Raw genomic sequence first — 21,950 nt, 5'->3', positions numbered from 1 at the left:
GGCATTTCTTCTGTCTGCTACTGTCCAGTGTTGAATTTGAGAAGCCTGTTGCTATTCTGTAGCACACTATTCTTTTTTCCTCTCTGGACGATGTGCTATGGTGTGAGTCTTTTTCATTGGTTGGGCTAATACTCGTTGGCCCCTTTAAACTTGCAGATTCATTTCCTTTAGTTTTTTTCTTCTCTGTTTGTTTCTGCAACCCCTAATATGTGAATCTTGGACTTTCTGCATTGATCCTCTAGTTTTTGTGGGGGGGTTTTCCCTTCTATTTTCCATCATCTTTACATTTTGTTCTTTCTGGGAGAGTTCCTCAATTTTGTTTCCAACTCTTTCACTGATCTTTACAATTTCAGTTATTATATTTTTAAAAGCTTTTTGTGGAGTATTCCTTTTTCAGCAACCTCTGTTTTGTAGACGGAGTATCTTTGAGAAGACCCATCTAATCTTGGCATTCCATTTCCTTTGAGTTCCTTTGACAGAGCAAATCAGCTGGTGGGCTCAGTGAAGGTGATGAGCCCGGGATTCTCAGCGTCTCAACAGCAGGAACACTTTCAGAGGCAGGTGTGTGTGTGGGGTGTCATAGCTTAAGCCTGGCTGCTGACATCCTGAGAGCCAGGAAGGTCAGCTCATTGCTGAGTATGCATCCTTTCACTTGATCTCGTTTTCAGTTTGGTACTTCGCCTTCACCTCCAACCGATATCTTCTCTGGCTCAGTTTCTTCAGAAACTAAATAGTTCTCTCCTTGAGAGTAGGACTTCTCTGCATGTTATGTAGATGTTTCAACCAGTAGCCTTGTTTTGAGCCCCATGTCTCACTGTTGTCCTGTGCTGGCCCCTTGCATGGTCTGCGGTCTGCGGGGTGAATCTGCTCGTCTCTCCTTGGCAGCCCCCTCCACGTGCTTTTAGTTTTCAGTTTCCTTTATTTTGCTAAGTTACCTGCTTTCCATTTTCCAGCACATTTGTTATTGTCCTCTGCTGTTGCCCTACATGTTCCTTTGTTCTCATTGTCTTAAACTGTTTTATTCATTTATTGTCATTTTAGTGGGATCTAAAGGGGAGAGTTAAATGAAGTGTTTGGAATCTCCATGTTTAACAGGTAGATCAATAAATATAGTTCTGTTTCCTTCATGTGGCAGGACACTTGGTAATCACTTTCTCTGCCATGGAACAGGAGAATTCACAGAATTCGTATTTCTAATTCTTTTAATGTAAAGGTAGACTTAATTGTTTTCTCATATTTAAATTCTAATGTTCTGTACTACTAGTCTCCATATACTATAAGCTTTGGAAAATTGTGGAATCTTTCCCTCAATTAGGGCAAAAAATGAGAAAAATTAAAGTAAAAGACACTATTTTCAAACCAAATTTTAGACGTTAAGGAATCAGCCAAAAGGAGTGAGTTTTTTAAAAATTTACTATTATAATTTTTAAACTTTGAAGTGTATTTTGATACATTGAACTCTACAAGGACCAGGTCTTTATTTTCTGCGATACCTTCAGCACCTGCAGCAGTGTCTGCATACGTATAGTAGAAGCTCTTGAGATATTTGTCGACTGAATGCATATGTGAAATTTGTTCACATCTTTAAAATGTCAAGAGAAAGCTTGAGCTTTATTAGATATTAATGACTTTTAAGGTTTTTTTTCTACTCCTAAAATCACTTGTAATTAGTTGAAATGTTTGTCCCAAAGTGAATAAAATAAGATTATAGTCAGTTACTGATTGCAGGGCAACTAAGTTCATAATTTTCTACTGGGAACATCACTTATTCCTGAAACCAAGACAGAATTAAGGGAGTAATAATTTTTCTCTCTTTTTATCAGGAGCACTCATCCTCTGATGTTAGTACTATACCATTTGTATACTTAGTAACCAGGCTGCCTCTGCCTACCTCCGAGGTCTTTTCTGTCGTCTCCTCCATGTGTTCCATGAACATACGCATACGTAGTCTTGTTCTTGTTGAAGGCTTTCAACTTGCCTTTTTAACCTGGAATGTACATTACCCACATTTTTGCATGGCCTTAACTACCAGTGTAAGTTAACTCGAGTCCGCTCCCAACCCCAAAGTACACTCAGTGTTATCTGCTTTTTTTCCTCTTTTTCACCCGCATTATTATTTGAAATAATTTATTGTTTGCTTGCTTATTATAGGCCTTCTCTCAAGTTTAAAGTTTTCACGCATGAGGCAATGAACTCTATTTCTTTATTTCTACCACTTTATTCTTAGCATCTTGAATAATCTCAGGCACGTAACAGTATTTGGCGCACTCAGTGAGCATTTTGTAATTATTTGTTGAAAGGGTGTATAAATTGTGCAGCGTGTTTTCACATGTCATCCCATTTCTTTAAACATATATAAAACTTCAGTGTTTTATTTTACTAAATGTATATACTAGTTTTTTAAAAACAAAATACAACCAGCTAAAGAAGTTAATAGCATTCATATCATTCTTCTCAGTTTTGTGAACCAGTAAAATGAGGCCCAGAAAAGTACCCTGAGTCACACAAGCTATTATAGACCAAGCTGCTGTAAAAGATCCAAATACCCAGTGGTTCCCCAAATTGGAAGCTTTTTTCTCTCATGTAAGCCACCAGTGGTAGAGAGGAGTCGGAAATGGATAAGCTGCTTTTTTCCAGGGATCATCCAGCACCCCAGATTTCTTAGGTCTTTGTCTTTACTCTTCCGTAGTGTATTGCCCTTATCTGCATGGCCAGATCTGGTTCACATCTGTGTTCAGCCCTTGGGAGGGAGACAGAGGAGGACAAGGAGCTTCTTTTTAAGGATGTGCTATGGAAATTTTACACTCATATCCCATTGTTCAGAACTTGGTCACATGGCCTTAGAAGAGCCCAAGAAATGTAACCTCTACTTTCCTGTTCAAACTTTGTGCGTGGTTTTGCTGGGGGTGCGGGTGGAGGGCCCCCGGTGGGGAGAATCAGGGTGTTTTGTTACTAAAAGGAGAAAGGCGGAAATGGCCACTTGCAGGGTCAGTCTTAGGACTTTTTACTCAGGCCTGATGATTCCTTAGTTCAGTGTTCTTTCCTTCCTACCTCATCTGCACCTAACTAACATTAGATATCTTCTTCAAGAAATTAAAAAATTTAAAAATGCTACTGTAACTTTCATTGTCAGATAAAATGTTGGTTAATGCAGAATGGAATAGGCTCTAGAGTAGTAACAGTTAAAATCTTCAACTTTGATTGTGTCTTGTTTGAAGTGGGGTGGAGTAGGCCTGCATCTCCTTTTTAAGAGGCATGAATCCCTCTCCCCCAGTCATGGGTGCCCTATATAGGTAGCTTGGTTAGAATAGGGGAGATTTTCTGGTTTAGTGATGATTTGGGAGAAACATGCCAGCTTAGATCTTGGTTTTCACGCTGGTTAGATAGGAAAAGGCCAGTCTGGCTTTTTTTTTTTTTTTTTTTTTCCATTATAGGTGGCTTCATAGTTTTAGGACTAAGCTAAATGTGAAATGAGGTCAGACAGATAATATTAGATCTATACAATGAAATATGAAGAGGTCTCTGCTGGGGGCAGGAACCAGAGGGGTGGTTCCCTGAAAGGCTTTGCAGCCCATTGAAAAGAAACCCAGAGAGGAGAGAGCTTCCTTTTTTGCTGCCATTGTACGAGAATGTATCTGGAGTTGCTTTATTTCCTCTATCCCTTCCTTTTCCAACTTTTATTTTGAAAAATTTTAAGCCCACAAAGAAATTGAAAAATAAATATGATAACCATTCTTTATTTTACTTATATTCACCAGTTGTAAACATTTTGCCACATTTGCTTTATCTATACCTGCACTCCGGCCCCTAAATTTTTTGAAAGTAAATTGGAAACAGCATGATGCTTTACCCCTAAATAACTCAGCTTTTATCTCTTAAGAACAAGAATATTCTCTTACACAACCACAATACCATTATGATAGCCAAGTAATTTAGCATTAGTTCAGAAATGTTCTCTATTACACAGTCCATTTTTAAACTTCCCCAACTGACACAAAAACTGTCCTTTAAAAAAAAAATTTTATTTTTTTCAATTCAGGATCCAATCAAAGCATTCTGTTAATTTTGAAGAGTCAAAGCTTGTTATAAAATACCTCACTTTCTGGATTTCACCAATTGTTTCCTCATAATTAAATCCATGTTAAACATTTTTGACAAGACATATTACATAAGAGTACATAGAGTGTGCTTCCTGGTACATCAAATCATGTAATAAATTTGTCCTGTTATTGATGATTGATCTCTTGGTCATATAGTATATACTAGATCTCTCAAAAAAGGCCCTTTTCCCTCCTTTGTAATTAATAAGTGAATCACTGATGGTCCTTGCCTGAGGCAGTTATTACATTGGTGGATGCAGAATGGTGATCTTCTAATTTCCCAACTCTTTTCCTTTTTAGTATCAATGTGGACTTGTAGGTTCTTTTTTGTTCCATGTATTAACAATCTATTAATGCCACCCAATCTGTTAATGCCACCATTTCTTTTGATGCTCAAATTGTCCTAAATTTGGCCAGTGAGAGACCCATCAAGTCTCTTCCCTTTACATGTCCCAGTCAGTCTTTTAATATTCCCTATTCTTTTGACACGAGATGTTTCCAGTTATACTTTTTCCCCTGCCATACTGGGAATTATTTTTCTAAGAAATTTTGTCTTCTTTTAGTAGAGAATGGTATTTGGAAACCATCATATGTACTAAGTGTATTCTTTACTGCTGGAATGTCTTTATTCCTAGGCCCTGTCATTTTTTTGTAGACAGAACTAGGAAAGTAAAAGGCGTATTTGTTTTTGTTTTGGCCACACTGTGAGGCATGCGGGATCTTAGTTCCCCAACCAGGGATCGAACCCGTGCCCCCTGCGTTGGGAGTGCGGAGTCTTAACCACTGGACCTCCAGGGAAGTCCTGGGTTTTGTTTTTAAATCGTGAGTTCATATAGGATGAACTACAGTACATTGTTTTATCAAGAGATAAACTGCAAGAAAAAAAATAGAGGGGGAACCTATAGATTAAAAAAACTTAAAGGATGTATCAATCCATTGTAGTTTGAAAACCGCATTGGATCGTAATTCAGATAGTTAAACTTTTTTTTTTGACGCAAGACAATTGGAAATTTGAACATATACTGGATATTTGATATTTGTAATACTGATTTTTTTCAGGTGTGATAAAGTACGATTGATTTTTTTCAGGTATGATGTTTGACTATATTAAAAGTGGTGGTCTTATCTTTTAGAGATAACTTCTGAAATATTTAAGGGTGAAATAATTTGATATCTGGGATGTGCAAAAAATAATATGGGATGACTTTATGGATGAAACAAAATTGGCCATGAGTTTGTGATTGCTGAAGCTGGGTACGTGGGAATTTGTTATACTATGCTCCTCTACCTACTTTCGTATATGACTGAAATACTCTGTCATAAGATTTTTAAAATACCAGTTTATACTGATCGACCAATTTCAATTGACTACCACAGAGTTCTTGCTTACCTCTCCCATTCTGTATTTATATCTTTTTTCTCCCACACTAAGAACTCTAGATCCCAACCCTGTAGCTATCTTTTGTCAGAATATAAAGATGAAAAGAACCTGGATCTTTAATTAAATAATCTGGTGAATTAACTAACATTGGATTTAATTGCCCTACCTTGGAATTTCTTACGGGAGATAACTAATTTTTTTATTGTGATAAAATATATGTAAGTTGGGCTTCCCTGGTGGCGCAGTGGTTGGGAATCTGCCTGCCAATGCAGGGGACACGGGTTCGAGCCCTGGTCTGGGAGGATCCCACATGCTGCGGAGCAGCTGGGCCCGTGGGCCACAGCTGCTGAGCCTGCGCGTCTGGAGCCCTTGCTCCGCAACAGGAGAGGCCGCAACAGTGAGGGGCCCGCGCACCGCGATGAAGAGTGTACCCCGCTCGCCGCAACTGGAGAAAGCCCTCGCACAGAAACGAGGACCCAACACAGCCAAAAATAAATATAAATAAATAAATTAATTAAAGAAACGTTTAAAAAAATACTTTAAAAAAATATACGTAAGTTTACTGTTTTAACCATTTTTCTGTGTACAGTTCAGTGGCATTAAGTACATGACACATTATGGTGCAACCTTTGCCACCATCCATCTCCAGAACTTTTTTTCATCTTACCAGACTGAAACTCCATACCTATTAAATGGTAACTCCCCAGTTCTCTCCTTTCCCAGCCCCTGGTAACTCCCATTCTACTTTCTGTCTCTATGAATCTGACTACTCTAGGTACCTAATAAGAGTGGAATTATACAGTGTTTGTTCTTTTGTGACTGGCTTATTGAACTTAACATGCCCCTTGTCTTTGTCTATTCAGGCTGCCGTAACAAACTACCAGAGACTGGGTGGCTTAAATAACAATTTATTTCTCACAGTTCTTAGAAGTCCAAGATGAAGGCATCAGCAGATTCTGTGTCTGGTTCACAGATTGCTGTCTTCTCACTGTGTCCTCACATGGCACAAGGGGACAGAGAGCTCTTTGGGGCCTCTTTTATAAGGGCACACTAATCCCATTCATGAAGGCCCTACCCTTATGACCTAATCACCTCCCAGAGGTCCCACCTCCTAATGATCATCACACTGAGGGTTAGGATTTCAGCATACGAATTTTGGGGGCCGGGGGGACAGAAACGTTCCATCTATAACAGTCCTCGAAGTTGTATGTTGTATGTAGCATGTGTCAGAATTTCTTCCTTTTTAAGGCTGAATAGTCCATTGTATGTATATACCATTTTGTTTATCCAATTCATCTGTCATGCACATTTGGGTTGTTTCTACGTTTTGGCTATTGTAAATGACGCTGCTTTGAACACTGGTGTTCAAATATCTGTTCAAGTCTGTGCTTTGAATTCATTCGAGTATATACCCAGAATTGCAATTGCTGGATCATAAGATAATTCTGTGTTTAACTTTTGAGGAATTACCGTACTGTTTTCCATAGTGGCTGCACTATTTTAATTCCCACCAGCAATGTTGTACAGGGCTTCAATTTCTCCATATCCTTACCTACACTAGTTATTTTCTGTTTTTGTTTTTGATAATAGCCATCCTCATGGATGTCAAGTGGATTTGATTTACACTGTGGTTTTGATTTACATGTCCATGATGATTAGTTATACCGAGCAAATCTTCATGTGTTTATTGGCCACTTGTATATCTTTAGAGAAATGTCTTTTCAGGTCCTTTGCCTGTCTTAAAATTGGGGATTTTTTTGTTGTTTATCTGTAGGAATTCTTAATATATGCTGGATGTTAATCCCTTATATGATTATGATTTGCACGTTTTTCTCTCATTCCATGTGTTGCCTTTTCACTCTGTTACTTGTGTCCTTTGCACCAAAGGTTTTAATTTTGGTGAAGTTCAATTTATTTTTTCTTTTTTTTTGCCTGTTTTTCAGTGTTGTATTCAAGAAATCATTGCCAAATCCAGTGCCTGCCATGATGCTTTTCCCCTGTGTTTCTTCTAAGAGTTTTATAGTTTTAGGTCTTTTTTTTTTTTTTTTTTATAAATTTATTTTATTTTATTTATTTTTGGCTGCGTTGGGTCTTTGTTGCTTCGCGCAGGCTTTCTCTAGTTGCGGTGAGTGGGGGCTACTCTTCTTTGCGGTGTGTGGGCTTCTCATTGCTATGGCTTCACTTGTTGCAGAGCACGGGCTCTAGGCGAGTGGGCTTCAGTAGTTGTGGCTCGCCGGCTCTAGAGCACAGGCTCAGTAGTTGTGGTGCATGGGCTTAGTTGCTCTGCAGCATGTGGGATCTTCCCGGACCAGGGCTCGAACCCATGTCCCTTGCACTGGCAGGCGGACTCTTAACCACTGTGCCACCAGGGAAGCCCAGTTTTAGGTCTTTTAAAAAATTTATTTATTTTATTTTATTTTATTTATGTATGTATGTATGTATGGCTGCGTTGGGTATTCCTTGCTGCGCGCAGGCTTTTTCTAGTTGTGGCGAGGGGGGGCTACTCTTTGTGGCGGTGCGTGGGCTTCTCACTGTGGTGGCTTCTCTTGTTGCAAAGCACAGGCTCTAGGCCCGCAGGCTTCAGTAGTTGTGGCACGTGGGCTCAGTAGTTGTGGTGCACGGGCTTCGTTGCTCCACGGCATGTGGGATCTTCCCGGACCAGGGCTCGAACCCTTGTCCCCTGCATTGGCAGGCGGATTCTTAACCACTGCGCCACCAGGGGAGTCCTAGTTTTAGGTCTTATGTTGAGGTCTTTGATCCATTTTAAGTCAGTTTTTGTAAATGGTATAAGGTACGAGTCCAACTTCATTCTTTTACACATGGATATCCAGTTTTTCCAACACCATGTGTTGAAAAGACCTTGTCAGAAAGCATTTGACCATGTGTGGAAGGGTCATGTGTGACCAGATTTGGAGTAGAATAGTGTTTATTTCTGGGCTTTCTATTCCATTGGGCTATATATGTCTGCATTTATGCCAGTCCCATACTGTTGATTTCTTAGCTTCATAGTAAGTTTTGAAATCAGGAAGTGTAAGACTTCCAACTTTGTTCTTTTTCAAGATTAGTCTGGCTTTTCAGGTCCCTTGAGGTTCCACATGAATTTTAGGATGGATTTTTCTATTTCTGAAAAAAAATCATCAGGATATTGATAGGGATTACATCGAGTCTATAGAACGCTTTGGGTAATATTGAACAATATTAACAATATTAAATCTCCCAATCCATGAACATGGGATGTCTTTCCATTTATGTTTTTAATTTCTTTCAGTAACGTTTTGTAGTTTTCCTTGTGTAAGTCTTTCACCTCATTTATTAAGTTTATTCTTAAATATTTTATTCTTTTTGATACTATTGTAAAAGGAATTTCCTTTTTGTATTGCTCATTTTTAATATATAGAAATGCCACCGATTTTTGTGCATTGATTTTGTATCCTACAACTTTGCTAAGATAACAAGTAATTTTATTCCTTAAGTGAAGTGCTAAAATGTTTGAAAATCCCGTTTGACTCAGAACATATCACCTAGAAATCTTATGAGATCAGATACAGGGTTAAGCCTCAGGCACTGTGCCTTTTGTGTCTGTACTGGATGGCTGCTTGTGTAGGTTAGATCCTGTGCAGCAGTATGTGGTGGCCTTGTGTTTACTTAAGGTATTTCTTAATTCTGTTTTCCACATATTCATCAGCAGAAGACAAAGAACCTGAATTCCGATTATCCAGTACCAGAGCATCACATCAGGAAATTTGTTGATATGTGATTTTTTGTTGATTCTCTTCCTACCCACTTTCCTAGTATGCTAAGGAAATAGGGTGAATAAATTATCTTCCTGGGAATGAGGGTGGGGTATAGGAATAATGTGGTATAGGAAAATATTTTTTTACTGTTAAACCAAAAATGGATATTTTCGTTTGTGAGTGAGAATGCTGTTGGTGTTTTTTACTTCAGATTTGTCTTTAAAGTGTTATGTCCATCCCATAGTGCTAGGTGCCCCCTGCTGGACACATAGTGGTAGATGCTTCTTTACAACGCTCTCTGATTAGTTCATCCTGCTGAGCAGCTGTGTGTGTGATTCCTCTAAAGATAATGTTAAAGCGTTTCTGTGCTAAGTTTTCTAATTAGTCACATCTTAAACTGAACTAAGTTTGGTGACACTACATTTTTTAGAAATCAGCAAAATTTAGTTATTTAAATTACCATAGAAGAATATATCTTGGGAACTGGTGTAGATTGAAACGTCTTTGTTTTATCCAACAACAGGATTGAATTATATGACTAAGAAAACCAACAAGTATTTCCTGTCATATTTATCAAAACAGAGTCTTTGAAGGAATGTGTAAAGTGCTTTACTTAAACAAATAGCTGTGTTGACTTCCAGTGGAGGATGGTGATCTAAGCCCATGTGTTAAAACAAACAGACAAACACACTGAAATGACCAAGAAGCATAATGGGGAGAGTTCAGTTTCCTTGGAAACCCTGGAAGAGTGCTGTAACAAAACTGAAAAGAATTTTGGCAAGAGACGGTACAGATGAGAAACATAGTGAGGGAAGTCCTCATTAGCTGACTTGGGTTCATTTATGTGGTTGAGAATCCCTCCTGGGGTGTGACTAAAGGAACCTACCTTGAGCAGCCAGAGCTAGAATTGAAGGTGGTTCATGGGGCAGTGGTTGGTGAGGTATTTTGTACTTTGAAGCAGAGTTAAACACTGAATGAATCAGCATGGTTCTTACCAAGGGGAATGTGACCAGTTGAGAGGGGCTGGCTACCCATGGTTGTAGGAGAGAGACTAACCATGAAGCACAATGTTAAAACTCCCTGCTCTAAAGCTTCCTTCTCTGGCCTTGTAATCCTGCTTTCTGACCACATATTGCTGAATTGATAAGCTGACTAAGGATAATGTGTGGCAGACAGTCTCTAAGATGGCCCCCAGTGACCCCTGCCCCCCACTCATGTCCTTGTGTACTTATGTCCCTCCCCTTGAGTATGGTTGGACCTAGTGACTTGCTTCCACAAGTGTGGCAAAAGTGATGGGATGTCACTTTCAAGGTTAGGTTACAGCAAAGCTTTGGCTTCCACCAAAGCCTTTTGGGCGGCCCTGTCATTTGCTCTGAGGGAAGCCATCTCCCACTTAGTGAGCTTCCCTGTGGAGCTCATGCGGCCAGCAGCCCTTGAAGACCCGAGGCCTGCCAGCAGCCGTGTGCACGAGCTTGGTTTGCAAGCTCCCCCACTGGCCCTCATCAAGTTTGGAGATGGCAGGTGCCCTGTCTGACACATTGCTGCCTTTTGAGAGATCCTGAGTGAGATGCACCCAGCTAAGCCACACTCAGATTCCTGATCCACGGGAACTGTGAGATAATACTTGTTCACTGTCTTAAGCTGCTAAATTTGGGCTAATTTGTTAGGCAGCAGTTGAGAACTAATACAGGAAGTAACAATGTAAACATCTCCCCATCCCCAAAGATTTGAACTTGGTTCTAAGTGTTTTTTGATTGAACCCAACACAGTTCCCAATATTGCATAAACATAGACCTCTCTCTTTAAAGTTGAATACACAAAAAGACACAGATGCAGTCTAAGAGAAGGTGACAGACTTACTGCAAGAAACAAGAGAAGACATTGAAATTTAAAGAAGAACTAATTAATATTCTCAAGACTCTTGAGCATTTGAAGAAAAAGTATCAGAGAGCAGAAAAAGGAATTCTTAAGTGAAATATGTGATTCTTAACTATTGACTCTTTGGAGGCAGGAAGCAACAGGGCTGTAGAAATACTCCTGCAAGTCAGAGGAAAAAATAAGATGAATATTACAGACAAAAATACAAGAAATACAAATAATAGATTCTATGTAGAATATAAGTTCAGAGTGAGAGGTCAGAGAGAACAGATCAAAAGGGCTCAGGGAATATATTTAACATTTATTGAGCACTTACTATGTGCCACGTGTTTGGCAAGTTGAAACTGATTTAAAAATCTCTACACAACTTCCATGTGGAAGGGTCTGTTGATACTATATTCTTTTACAGATAACTGAAGTGCATACCAAGCAAAATAAATGGGATCCACACCTAGAAATAGCCTAGTGGATTTCTAAATTTTAAGATGTGGAAATAAATAGTACAAGTATTGAGACAAGAAACAGGTTACTGGCAAAGGAAGGTATATCAAGTAGACATTGTGTTTGTCTTCTGTATGCTAGAGTTGTCCAGTTAGTGGTAGCCACTAGCCATGTGTAGCCATTAAACTTAATTAGAATAAATTTGTTCTCTCACCGCTGGCAGTTCAAGTGCTCAGTAAATAGCTACATGTGGCTAGTGGCTACCATGTTGAACAGTGCAGAATAGAACATTTCTGTGATCACAGAAGGTTTTGTTGAACCCTGCTGTGCTAAAAGACAGTGAGTGGAGTGCCATGTAGAAAACTTTGAGGAAAAAACTGTGTAAACTGAGAATCTTAAATTGGTGAAACTATCCTTCACATAGGGCAATAGAATAGCATTTTCCAGGCTTGGAATGACCCAGTGTATCACTCAAGTGCTTTTCTTGAAAAAATACTACACTCAGTATACCCAGCCCCCTGAGAAGTCAGCAACTCTGGAGCATGATGAGTCAGCTTCAGTGTTTGCTTAACCCCCTGTTTCCCAGAATAATCCAAGACATATAAAAGTATGGGAAAATCTTCATCAGTGTCAGACGTAAAGAGGATGCCCTTCATAAGCCAAATTTCAAACTGTTAGAGCAGTGATTTCAACCTATACAGCTCAGTGCCAGAGCTGCTTCTCCTGACAACTGTAAAATAAAGCCACAGACAATAACTTTTATTTTAAGGACACCAACCCCCCGAAACCACTTTTGTCAAAATCACCCCCAAAATCTGCATGTCACCAAATCCAAGTTTAATTCTCAGCATTCCCTTGATGTCTATGCACTTTCGGACACAGTTCATCACTGCCTCCTTTTACTTATTCATTTATTTACTTATTTTTTTCTGGATGCGCCGCGTGGCATGTGGGATCTTAGTTCCCCGACCAGGGATCGAACCCCTGCCCCCTGCAGTGGCAGCGCGGAGTCCTAACCACTGGACCGCCGGGGAAGTCCCCATCACTGCCTCTTTTCAGAAAGACTGTCTTTGCCTGGCTTCCAGAAAAGCTCTTCTTACCTCACCAGTAGTACTGGTGCATTCTCCTTTCCTAGCTGCTTTCTCCTTTTCAGCTAATGGTGGGAGAGCCTGAAGGCTCAGTCCTCAGACCAGACCTTGTTTTCTTATCTGTACTTGCTCTCTAGGAAATCACATTTAGTCCTTAAATGCCTCTACGAATTGATGATACTCTAATTTATATCTCCTCTTCCTCCCATAAACTGTCAAATCTGTCTAGCTGCCTGGATGACGTTTCTACATGTGTGTCTGGTCGAAATCAACACCAAAGATGTGAAAATGGAATTTTTGGCTCCTTTCTTACCCCAAACCTGCTCGCTCTTGGTTTGTCTCTCCTCAGTAAATGGCACTGACTTTCCTCCATTGGACATGGTTCTAAAACCTTGGAATCATCCTGTGACACCTCTTTTGAAACCTCAGCAAGTTCTGCAGTGCTGTCTTCATATTGTATTCTGAATTCATCCATTTCTCTGGCTGCCACCTGAGTTCAGACCATCATCATCTCTTACTCAGGCTACTGCAATAACTTATGAACCAGATGAGCACTTTAAAACATAAATTAAAAACTCTCCAATGGCTTCTTATCACTTACGACAAATCCACAGTACTACCATGGCTTACAAGGCTGAATATGGTTTGGTCTCTGTTAAATGCTCCATCTTTTCTACCACGTTATTCTGCATTCGTCTTATCAAGTTTGGCAAACTCATTTCTACTTAGGTCCTCTGCTTGGAATGCTTTACTTTACAAGCTTGGATGACTAATTCCCTGTTCATTTTGGTTTCTGCCTAAGTCGTCTCCTCAGGGAGGCTTTCTTTGACTACCCTACTGTATTTGTATGGTACTTATTAGCACTACCCGGTACATTTTATATTTATCATTCATTTGTTTATCATATGACCCCATCACTAGAATGTATGATCCATGAGGGCAGGGATTTTTTGGTCTGTCTTATGAACTCCCATATCCCTAGCACCTAGAAACGCTGGCATAACCTGGAGTGTCTTAACATGTATTAGATGCTCAGTAAAATATTTGTTAAAGGAATGACTCTCTTAATTTGTTGAAGGAATGAGCAAAACAACAAAAATGTGCAGGATTTATAAAAAATAAGATCAGTTGTCAGAGGAGTGAACTTCTAGTTCAAGTAAGTGGAGAAAAACTTTAATTCTCTTTGAGTAAGATTCATGAAAGAAATTGCATCTTTGAAAATGGAATCGTGAAATTAATTTCAAATTATTTGAAAAATACGATTATAATTGTTTAAAAAGTATAGCGGAAACAATGAGTTGCAGTGTAAATACAATTGAAACAAGGTCAGAGAACTATCACCAAGAGCAAACTAACCTAGCAGAACTGAGAAGAAAAGGATAAAAAAGGGAAAGATGAGGAAAAAGAATGTTCTGAACGAAATTACTTTTTTTGTAGTAATGTATGATGTATTCCTTTTGTTTAAGAGTTTTGGTGAAATCATTCATGACATACTCTTTTGAACTTAGCCAATGGTGCTTAGCTTTTTTCTTTTACCTGAAGTTGGACCTGCCATTTAGATGCTATTAAAGAATACCTAAAGTAAGGTAAAATATCTGTCCATTGATGGTAATAAGTACATTCAGCCAGCATGAGAACCTGGACATTATTCTTGCTTTCATCTTCAGCTCTCCACAGCTTACTAATTATCAAGGCTTGCTTTATATACTTCATAAATGAAGTTTAAAGTCTGTACACTTCTGTCCCCTCTTTTGCCTCCATGCTTTAGTTTCTTCATCTGTTAAATGGGTATATTAGTACCACTAGCTTCATAGATTTGTTATGAAGATTAAATACCTAACATACTGTAAGTGAATTTTAAATGTTGGCTACTTATAATATTGTTACTATACTAATACTGATTCCCTCAGGTCACCTTCATTGCTTACCAGGATTTCTGGAGTAACTCTCGATTTGTCTCCGGACTTCCCTCTACTTACCCTTCTCCCAATTCCCAGTCCACTTCAGCCTGAGTAATCTAAGGTGCATGTCTAATTGGATTACTCATATTTAAAACTCCCCAGTGGGCTTCCTTTTGTCATCAGAATAAAGTCGATAACATTATTTGTATTGTATCTTAAAGTTCTCTAACCTCTTTTTCTAAATATTCTGCCTCTTTGTACCCAGTTTGTAGGTGAGCTGAAGGAATTCTATCAGAAAACAAATTTGCGCTGGGTGGTCAGTGAAGTGCTTTCAGGTTCTTATAGCGTGGCCATGATAATCCTAGTTTGTAAAGATTTTAGGCAGATATTAATAACCAGATACCCATCTGGTTATAAAAATATCTTAATAAGGCATGCGTAGATGCAGGAGCTTTGTGCAGTACTGCTTGTTTGTATAATCTCCACGAGAAACGATTTGCATTTTATTTTGATAATGCAACCTAATGAGATGATTTGTTTAGTGGACTTAATTATGAGTCCGTTAAAGTTGGTAAACATCTAATGAAGATGGTAACTAGGCTTAGAATGGTCAATTTAGAGCTCTTCTTTCTAACATTATATATAACATTAATACACCAAGCCTTGTTTGTTAAATCACCCCTGTAGACTAAATGTATTAGCAACTGTTTATCTTTCTGTTCTTTGTTGCAGGAGGGTATTGTTCCATTCCATTTTATCCAAACATGATATCAGATTATCCAGGAACAAGTAAAAAAGAAGGGAGGCTGGTTCCAGAACACATCTCTGGAAATCACCTTATGGACCCTGACTCTCATGGCAACATTACAATGTAGGTTCTGTATGAGCATCAATAGCCAGCGGTCTTTGTTGAGCTTATCTCATAACGTGTTCCCGGTCACTGAGTCAGAGGTTGAGAAACGGTTATTATGAAGGCTGTTAGCACTTACTTTGTTCTTGGAAATCATGGTAAAATCGAGGTGATATTTTGACCAAGAGACAGAAGTACAGGATCGTATCCTCAACCAGTTGTGCTTCAACCTGAGGCCTCTTGAGTGTATCTACAAAGAAGCAGCAAGCCCGGCAGCTGCAATACTTTGTTCCTAGTTTGGGCTTTAGCCTCAGGCTCCTGGGAGCTCAGCTGGACCATTTGGGGAACTTTTTTTACCTAGGCTAGATTGATTGACTGGAATAGTCTAGAAACAAGGGAAACTGCTTGTTTCTGCTTTGTGCAACAGAGCCCAAACCCCAGCCCACATCTTCTTTTTACCAGTTTGCCTGCTGTGTGCCTTATTCAGGGATCATTTCTTTGCATTTATGGCTTGTTTAGTCCTAAAAGCAACTCTGAGGTAGGTATTTAAAGATGAGGAAATTAAGCGTTCAAGGGGCTGAGTTACTTCCTTAGGGTCATACAGACAGAAGAAATGGCAATTTGACAGTGGGGAAATGACCAGTCTGACTTCTGGTCATTTCCTGCACAAGTTCCCTGCAGATGTGGCCCAAGAATGTGGTAGAGGTGTGCTAAGGTAATGATCCCTCAGTCCTCGGAGCAGACGCGAGCAGCCTCCCCTCACCTCCATGCCAGCGTGCCCTGGCGGGAGGAAGGTGGAGGTGCACTGGCTGCTACCGGCAGCAGGAGTGCCGCCCTCCCTGCAGCCTTTCAGGCTACGGTGATCTGCCCTAGCCCATGCAACGTAGGAGAGAGGAGTCGGGGCGGGAGAGAGGCAGAAGTCATTGGGGCCTGCTCACTGCAGGAGCCAGGTGAGCAGGGCACGTCTTACTCACTTCTGCGGGGCAAGACATCGCTAAAGGGATGGCATACACTTAACCTTCTTTTTTGGGGTGCCGAAATAAAATGTTCTTAAATTTTGACCACAGCAAACTTGTGGGAGGAGTGTCCTGACCTTTGGGAAAAAGTAACGAGAACTTTGAGCTCCCTCTAGAGGTGAACAGTGACAAAGGAACATCATAGGGGTCTGTAGGGAAATAACTATACCTTCAGCTTGCCTACCCTTTATCAAAAAACTAGCATTTTATAGCTGCATTATCCAGCAAAGTATTTTCTATGCTAGGGAGTAATTAGTTACCTTTGAGAAGAAATTTGGGTGAATCATATTCTGCTTAGCTGTGTGGGGCAATCCTGAAGTGTAGTGTTCTCCACATAGGGTATATACTGAATGAAGAGAGGAGAAAAGACCGTGAAAATGGTCATGTGTCTGAACAAGGATAACATGCTTTTTTTTTTTTTTTACATTTATTTTATTTTATTTTTTTAACATCTTTATTAGACGTTATTTGCTTTACAAGATAACAGGCTTCTTAATGAGAACTCTTAAGTGTTGAAACAAACTGGATCAAAATGAGAATTAATTTCTGTGCCTTTATGTGCCAGGGTGGTTTGACAGCAGGCCCTTGACTATAATGGAGAGTAGTTTGCCTGCTGTGTTCTCACCCCACTTCCCCAACATCTGAAAAGAAAAAAAAGCAGTGAGTACCGGAAGATTAGAATTATGAAATCCAAGTTGTAGGCATGTGCTAAAACTTCTAAGAAGGCTAACACACACCGTTTCTTAACTTTTAGAACCTCAGCTGACCAAATGAGAATCTATTCCAGGATAGAAATCTCAGTCATGGTCAGATAATCCAAGGATGAGAGTTAGTTACGGTGCTCTAGTTATTCCTTTTGTTCTCAGTATATTTATACTTCTCTTCAGAACTGAGAGAGTTCAGTTCTTAAAACTTAGTATGTAACTATAGAATGAGTTAGAAGTCATCTTTAATTTGTGGTAATATTAAGAATATCTGAAAGTTACACATTAAAAAAAATATTCCAGAAGTGCTCAAAAAAACCAGAAGGATGGGAATATGTCAGAGGGACCCAGGAGCCAGTCTGAAAGAGTTCTCAGTGGCCAAGTCAGGAACAGTTTGAGCAACACAATAATTACATATTATTAGATTATAACCCAAAGTATGACATTAATGCCTGTGCGTTCCTACTGATAAATGATTGATTGGATAAACAAATGAGGGAGAAGAGACAAATTTCCTATACAGAAGAATTCCAAATAATTTAACTAGCTACTCCCCCTCAAAGGGATGGAGCTTAACACACACACACTCCCTCTCCCTCCCTCTCCCTCTCTCTCTCTGTCCCTTTAGTGGTTTCTTGAGGAGTACATTCTAGGGGGTTGGAGTGACTGGAGGAACTTGGCAGACAGTACCTGGGCCAGCTCATCCGGGTTGTCACCAATACGTCATACTGGTAGGATGTACCCTTGAGGTGATGGGATAAGAACGGCACCTCCTCTCTGTGATCTTCCTGCCAGTAACCCATAACTGTAGTCTGGCTGTGAGGAAAACACAGTCCCAAATGGAGAGACATGCTGCACAGTACCTGACCAGTACTCCTCAAAGCTGTCAAAGTCATCAAAAACAAGAAAAGCCTGAGAAATTGTCACAGACCATAGGAAGCTAATGTGGTATCCTGGAACTGAAAAAGAACAGTAGGGAAAAACTAGTGAAATCTGAACAAAACTGTGGAGTTTAGTTAGTAATCATATTCAAGTGTTAATCCCTTAGTTGTGACAAATGTACCATAGTAATGTAAGATGTAAACAGTAGGAGAAACTAGGTGAGTGTAGATGGGAACGCTCTGTACTGTCTTTGTAACTCTTCTGTAAGTCCAAAATTATGATAAAATAAACTTATAGAAGACGAAAAGATCCAGCTCAGTTAACTCTTGTGTTATGTAGATTTTGTTCCATGACGCTTGAAAAATGGGGAACTTTTCTGTTATGTGTACATGTATTAAGTAGTTTCTGACTTGTGTATAAAAGCAAGGAAGATACCATCTCGTGAAGGTGTGTGAGTTAACGACAGATGACACGAGGATCTCTGGTGCTTTACTGCTGCAGCAGTGGCTGAAGTTGAGCAGAGCAACTTCATTGTCTGGGTTCCATTCCTATTTCATCATTGATTAGCTTAAAACTAACTGGAAGTAGCTTTCATTAAATCACTATTGTTGATGAGTTCCATGTTAAGAAATAAATCTGGGATCCATTTTTGTCAGAGTGAGATCTCTAGCAGAGATCCGTGGTCACGGGTAGAGTTATGCAACTGTTGCAAATGTGTTGTTCTTTTAGGTCTTCAATTTTTTGCATATTAGAAGTTTATGCATTCTAGTAAAAGCATGTTAATTTTCTCCAGTCAGTATTCTGTTTTCTTCCTCCCTTAGATGTGTTGAGTTTAAGTGTCTGAGTACATGTTGTGTACATGCTCTGTGAAAGACAAATCCTCTGAAGAGATCATCTATCAGTGTTTCCTTGCAAATGAGGAATTTGAAGTTCATGAAGATTAATCGACTTACTCACTGTCAAATTATTACTTAATAGCAGAGCTGAGACTGTTTCCCCAGGGTTCTTGTTGCTCTTCCCTAATGGTTAATGAAGAGCCAGGGCTTGTAGGGAAAGGGTGAAATCAGAGGAGGATTTCAGGGAAAATTAGAGCAAAATGTGAAAGGATATTGGCAGAATAAGCACATTTGATGTTTTCTTATATTCTCTAACATTTTAGATACTTTAAAGACATTAGTATCTTTATACATTAAAAATTTTTTTGGATTATTTCAGTAGGATGACTTAGTGACATGAAGTTCCAAGGGAATGAATGCTTTGTGGCTTCTGATATAAATTATGAAGTAGTTTTCTACGGTAATAATATATACTTCTGTCTACAGTGTAGGCAGATACCAGCCTTATGAACAATTAGTATTTTCCCTCTAGTTTAGGAGATGGAAAATGGTGTCTTGTTAAAAAATTTATTTAATTTGCTTTGACTGGCTCTTTCCTTATGTTTTACTAGTATTTCCCCTTCTGTGAATTGTTCTCCTATGTCATATGAACTGTTTCTAGAAATAGAAGTATTTTTCCTAGTCCACTTGTCTTCTATTTAGTTATTGTGTGAAAATCACATTTTTCTTTTATTACATCTATAGATTTTAATCTTCTGGTGTAGTTTTACCTCTCCAGAAATCTAATATGAATTAATTCTGTTTGTTTTTTTTTTTCCCCTGATGGAGCACATACAGAAGGGCTGAAGGAAGGGGGAGAGGAAAGAAGGTATTTCAGGCAAGGTAGACAATATATCCAAGCTAAAGAAGGAGTAGTGAGGGTGGGCAAAAGTATGTATGTAGGAGGTGTAAAAACATCAGCTTCACTAGAGAATTTGGTGAGTGCTATGGTACTAGGAAGTAGGATGGTATACCTAAGGGAGGTCTTCGTACTGTGGAGGAGATTGAATGCCAGGCAGTACTTCAAAAATCTTCTGGTAATCCTTAGAGGACCTTGAAGGTTTTAGAGCAGGAAAGCATCTTGTAACCAGTAAGTAAAACGTAAGAGACAGATTTTGGCATGTCTGAGATGAGATTCCAGTAGTTGGATTTTGTTCTTGTTTTCTTATGGTATAATTTACATACAGTGAAATTTCTCCTTTTATGTATAGTTCTTCAAGCTTTGATAAAAACCATACAGTCACTACCATAGCCAACATAAAAAGCAGGTCCGTCACTCCAAAAAGTTTCATGTTCCCTTGTAGTCAACCTCTACCCCACGCCTATCCCTGTAGTTATACCTTTTCCAGAATGTCAGATAAATGGAATCATATAGTGTGTAGCCTTTTGAATCTGGCTTCTATCGCTTAGCGTAATACATTTTGGATTTTATCCATGTTACTGCTTCTATTGGTAGTTCGTTCCTTTTTTTTTTTTTTTGCTGAGTGGTGCTTCACTGCATGGATATATACCTCATTTTGTTTATTCATTCACCAGTTGAGGATCATTTGGTTTGTGTCCAGTTTTTGGTGATTACAAATAAAGCTGCTATAAACATTTGCATTCAGATTTTTGTGTGAATATAAGTTTTCATTTGACTTGGGTAAACATCTAGTAATGTGGTTGTTGGGTTGCATGGTGTTTGTTTTTAGCTTTATGAGAAACTGCCAAATTTTTCCCCCAAAGTGGGTTGCATTCCTACCAACTATATGTGAGGGCTCCAGTTGCTCAGTACCAGCACCAGCCATTGTCAATTTTTAAATAAAAGTTTAGTCATTTGAATGGTGTGTAGTGCAACCTCATTACTTTTTTTTAGTTTGTAGAGATTCGTCTATCATTCGTGTATCTGTTACCTGGTCTCCCTGTCTAAGCTCTTGTCACCAATTCCATAATGCTCTGATCGTTTTGTTTATGTTATACCAGTAGGATCAAATATGATTTGTAACTTTTTTTTAACTCAGCGATATAATGTAGATAACATTCTTTCTCAGTACAGTAGATTTTTTTTTGTACTGAGCATGGGAAGTACATGTGGACAAACTATGGAAGGATATACTATACTGAAATTCTCTCAGAAGAGGGGTTAAGAGTAGATGACTATAGTTTTTTACAAAGTAGTTATTTGTGTGATCAAAAAAAAAGAGTAAAGTTAGTTTTAATTATAATTCCATTACTGAAATTGGTCTTACAGAAGTCATAACATATATAAATTTCAATACATCTGATACATATTTTGCAATTTGCATGAGTTTGCTTAAAAGATTGTTCATTCATTACTTATGGTTATCCCTTGTGGTGGGATTTCAGGTTTTTTATTCTTTCAGTTTTTATAAGTTGGTTAGTTTTTTTTTTTTTAATAGTAATCTTTTATTTATTTATTTATTTATTTATTTATTTATTTATTTATTTATTTATATTCATTTTTGGCTGTGTTGGGTCTTCATTTCTGTGCGAGGGCTTTCTCTAGTTGTGGCAAGCGGGGGCCACTCTTCATTGCAGTGCGCGGGCCTCTCACTATTGGCGGCCTCTCTTGTTGCGGAGCACAGGCTCCAGACGCGCAGGCTCAGTAGCTGTGGCTCACGGGCCCAGTTGCTCCGCGGCATGTGGGTTCTTCCCAGACCAGGGCTCGAACCCGTGTCCCCTGCATTAGCAGGCAGATTCTCAACCACTGCGCCACCAGGGAAGCCCAGTTGGTTAGTTTTATAGTGATCATTGTATCTCTTTTTTTAAAAAAGAACAATACTATCTTAAATATTTATATACTTATGTTCCTGTAAATCTTTTAAAATATTTTTATTGCAGTACTGATTTTTATCTTTGCCCTTAGAGTTTTAAGGTTACTCAGTGGTTGATTAGAACCAGTGGTTATTAATCTTTAGCTAATTTTATTGTGATTGAGAATGTGGTCTTTATAAGTAGAATATTTTAAGGGGCTCTGTCGCTGCACCTGAGTTTTTTAAATTGCAAAGCTCTTTGGAAGAAATACGTATTTTTATATTGGTATAAAGTTCTGTGTGTGTGTGTGTGTGTATCAATTATATTTTTCAAGTGTCTGTACTTT

General features: G+C 38.9%; 1 protein-coding gene across 3 annotated transcripts in view; it reads left to right on the top strand.

Moving 5' to 3' along the window:
- Positions 1 to 21,950, top strand: part of PPP2R2A (protein phosphatase 2 regulatory subunit Balpha) — an 86,745-nt gene that overhangs the window by 23,578 nt on the left and 41,217 nt on the right. The window contains exon 1 of one of the 3 annotated variants that reach the window (XM_007192761.3): positions 15,256 to 15,394. The exons of the other annotated variants lie outside the window; for them this stretch is intronic. Within the exon in view, the coding sequence (XP_007192823.1) occupies positions 15,379 to 15,394 (16 nt within the window). The 5' untranslated portion in view covers positions 15,256 to 15,378. Of the gene's footprint in view, positions 1 to 15,255; positions 15,395 to 21,950 lie in introns of those variants that run through there. 3 annotated transcript variants of the gene reach the window in all.

This window comes from Balaenoptera acutorostrata, chromosome 6 (genome assembly GCF_949987535.1).
Source record: "Balaenoptera acutorostrata chromosome 6, mBalAcu1.1, whole genome shotgun sequence".
In the NCBI taxonomy this organism is placed as follows: domain Eukaryota; kingdom Metazoa; phylum Chordata; class Mammalia; order Artiodactyla; family Balaenopteridae; genus Balaenoptera; species Balaenoptera acutorostrata.
Note: the sequence above shows the minus strand (reverse complement) of the source record. Positions and strands in the feature narration are given on the sequence as shown.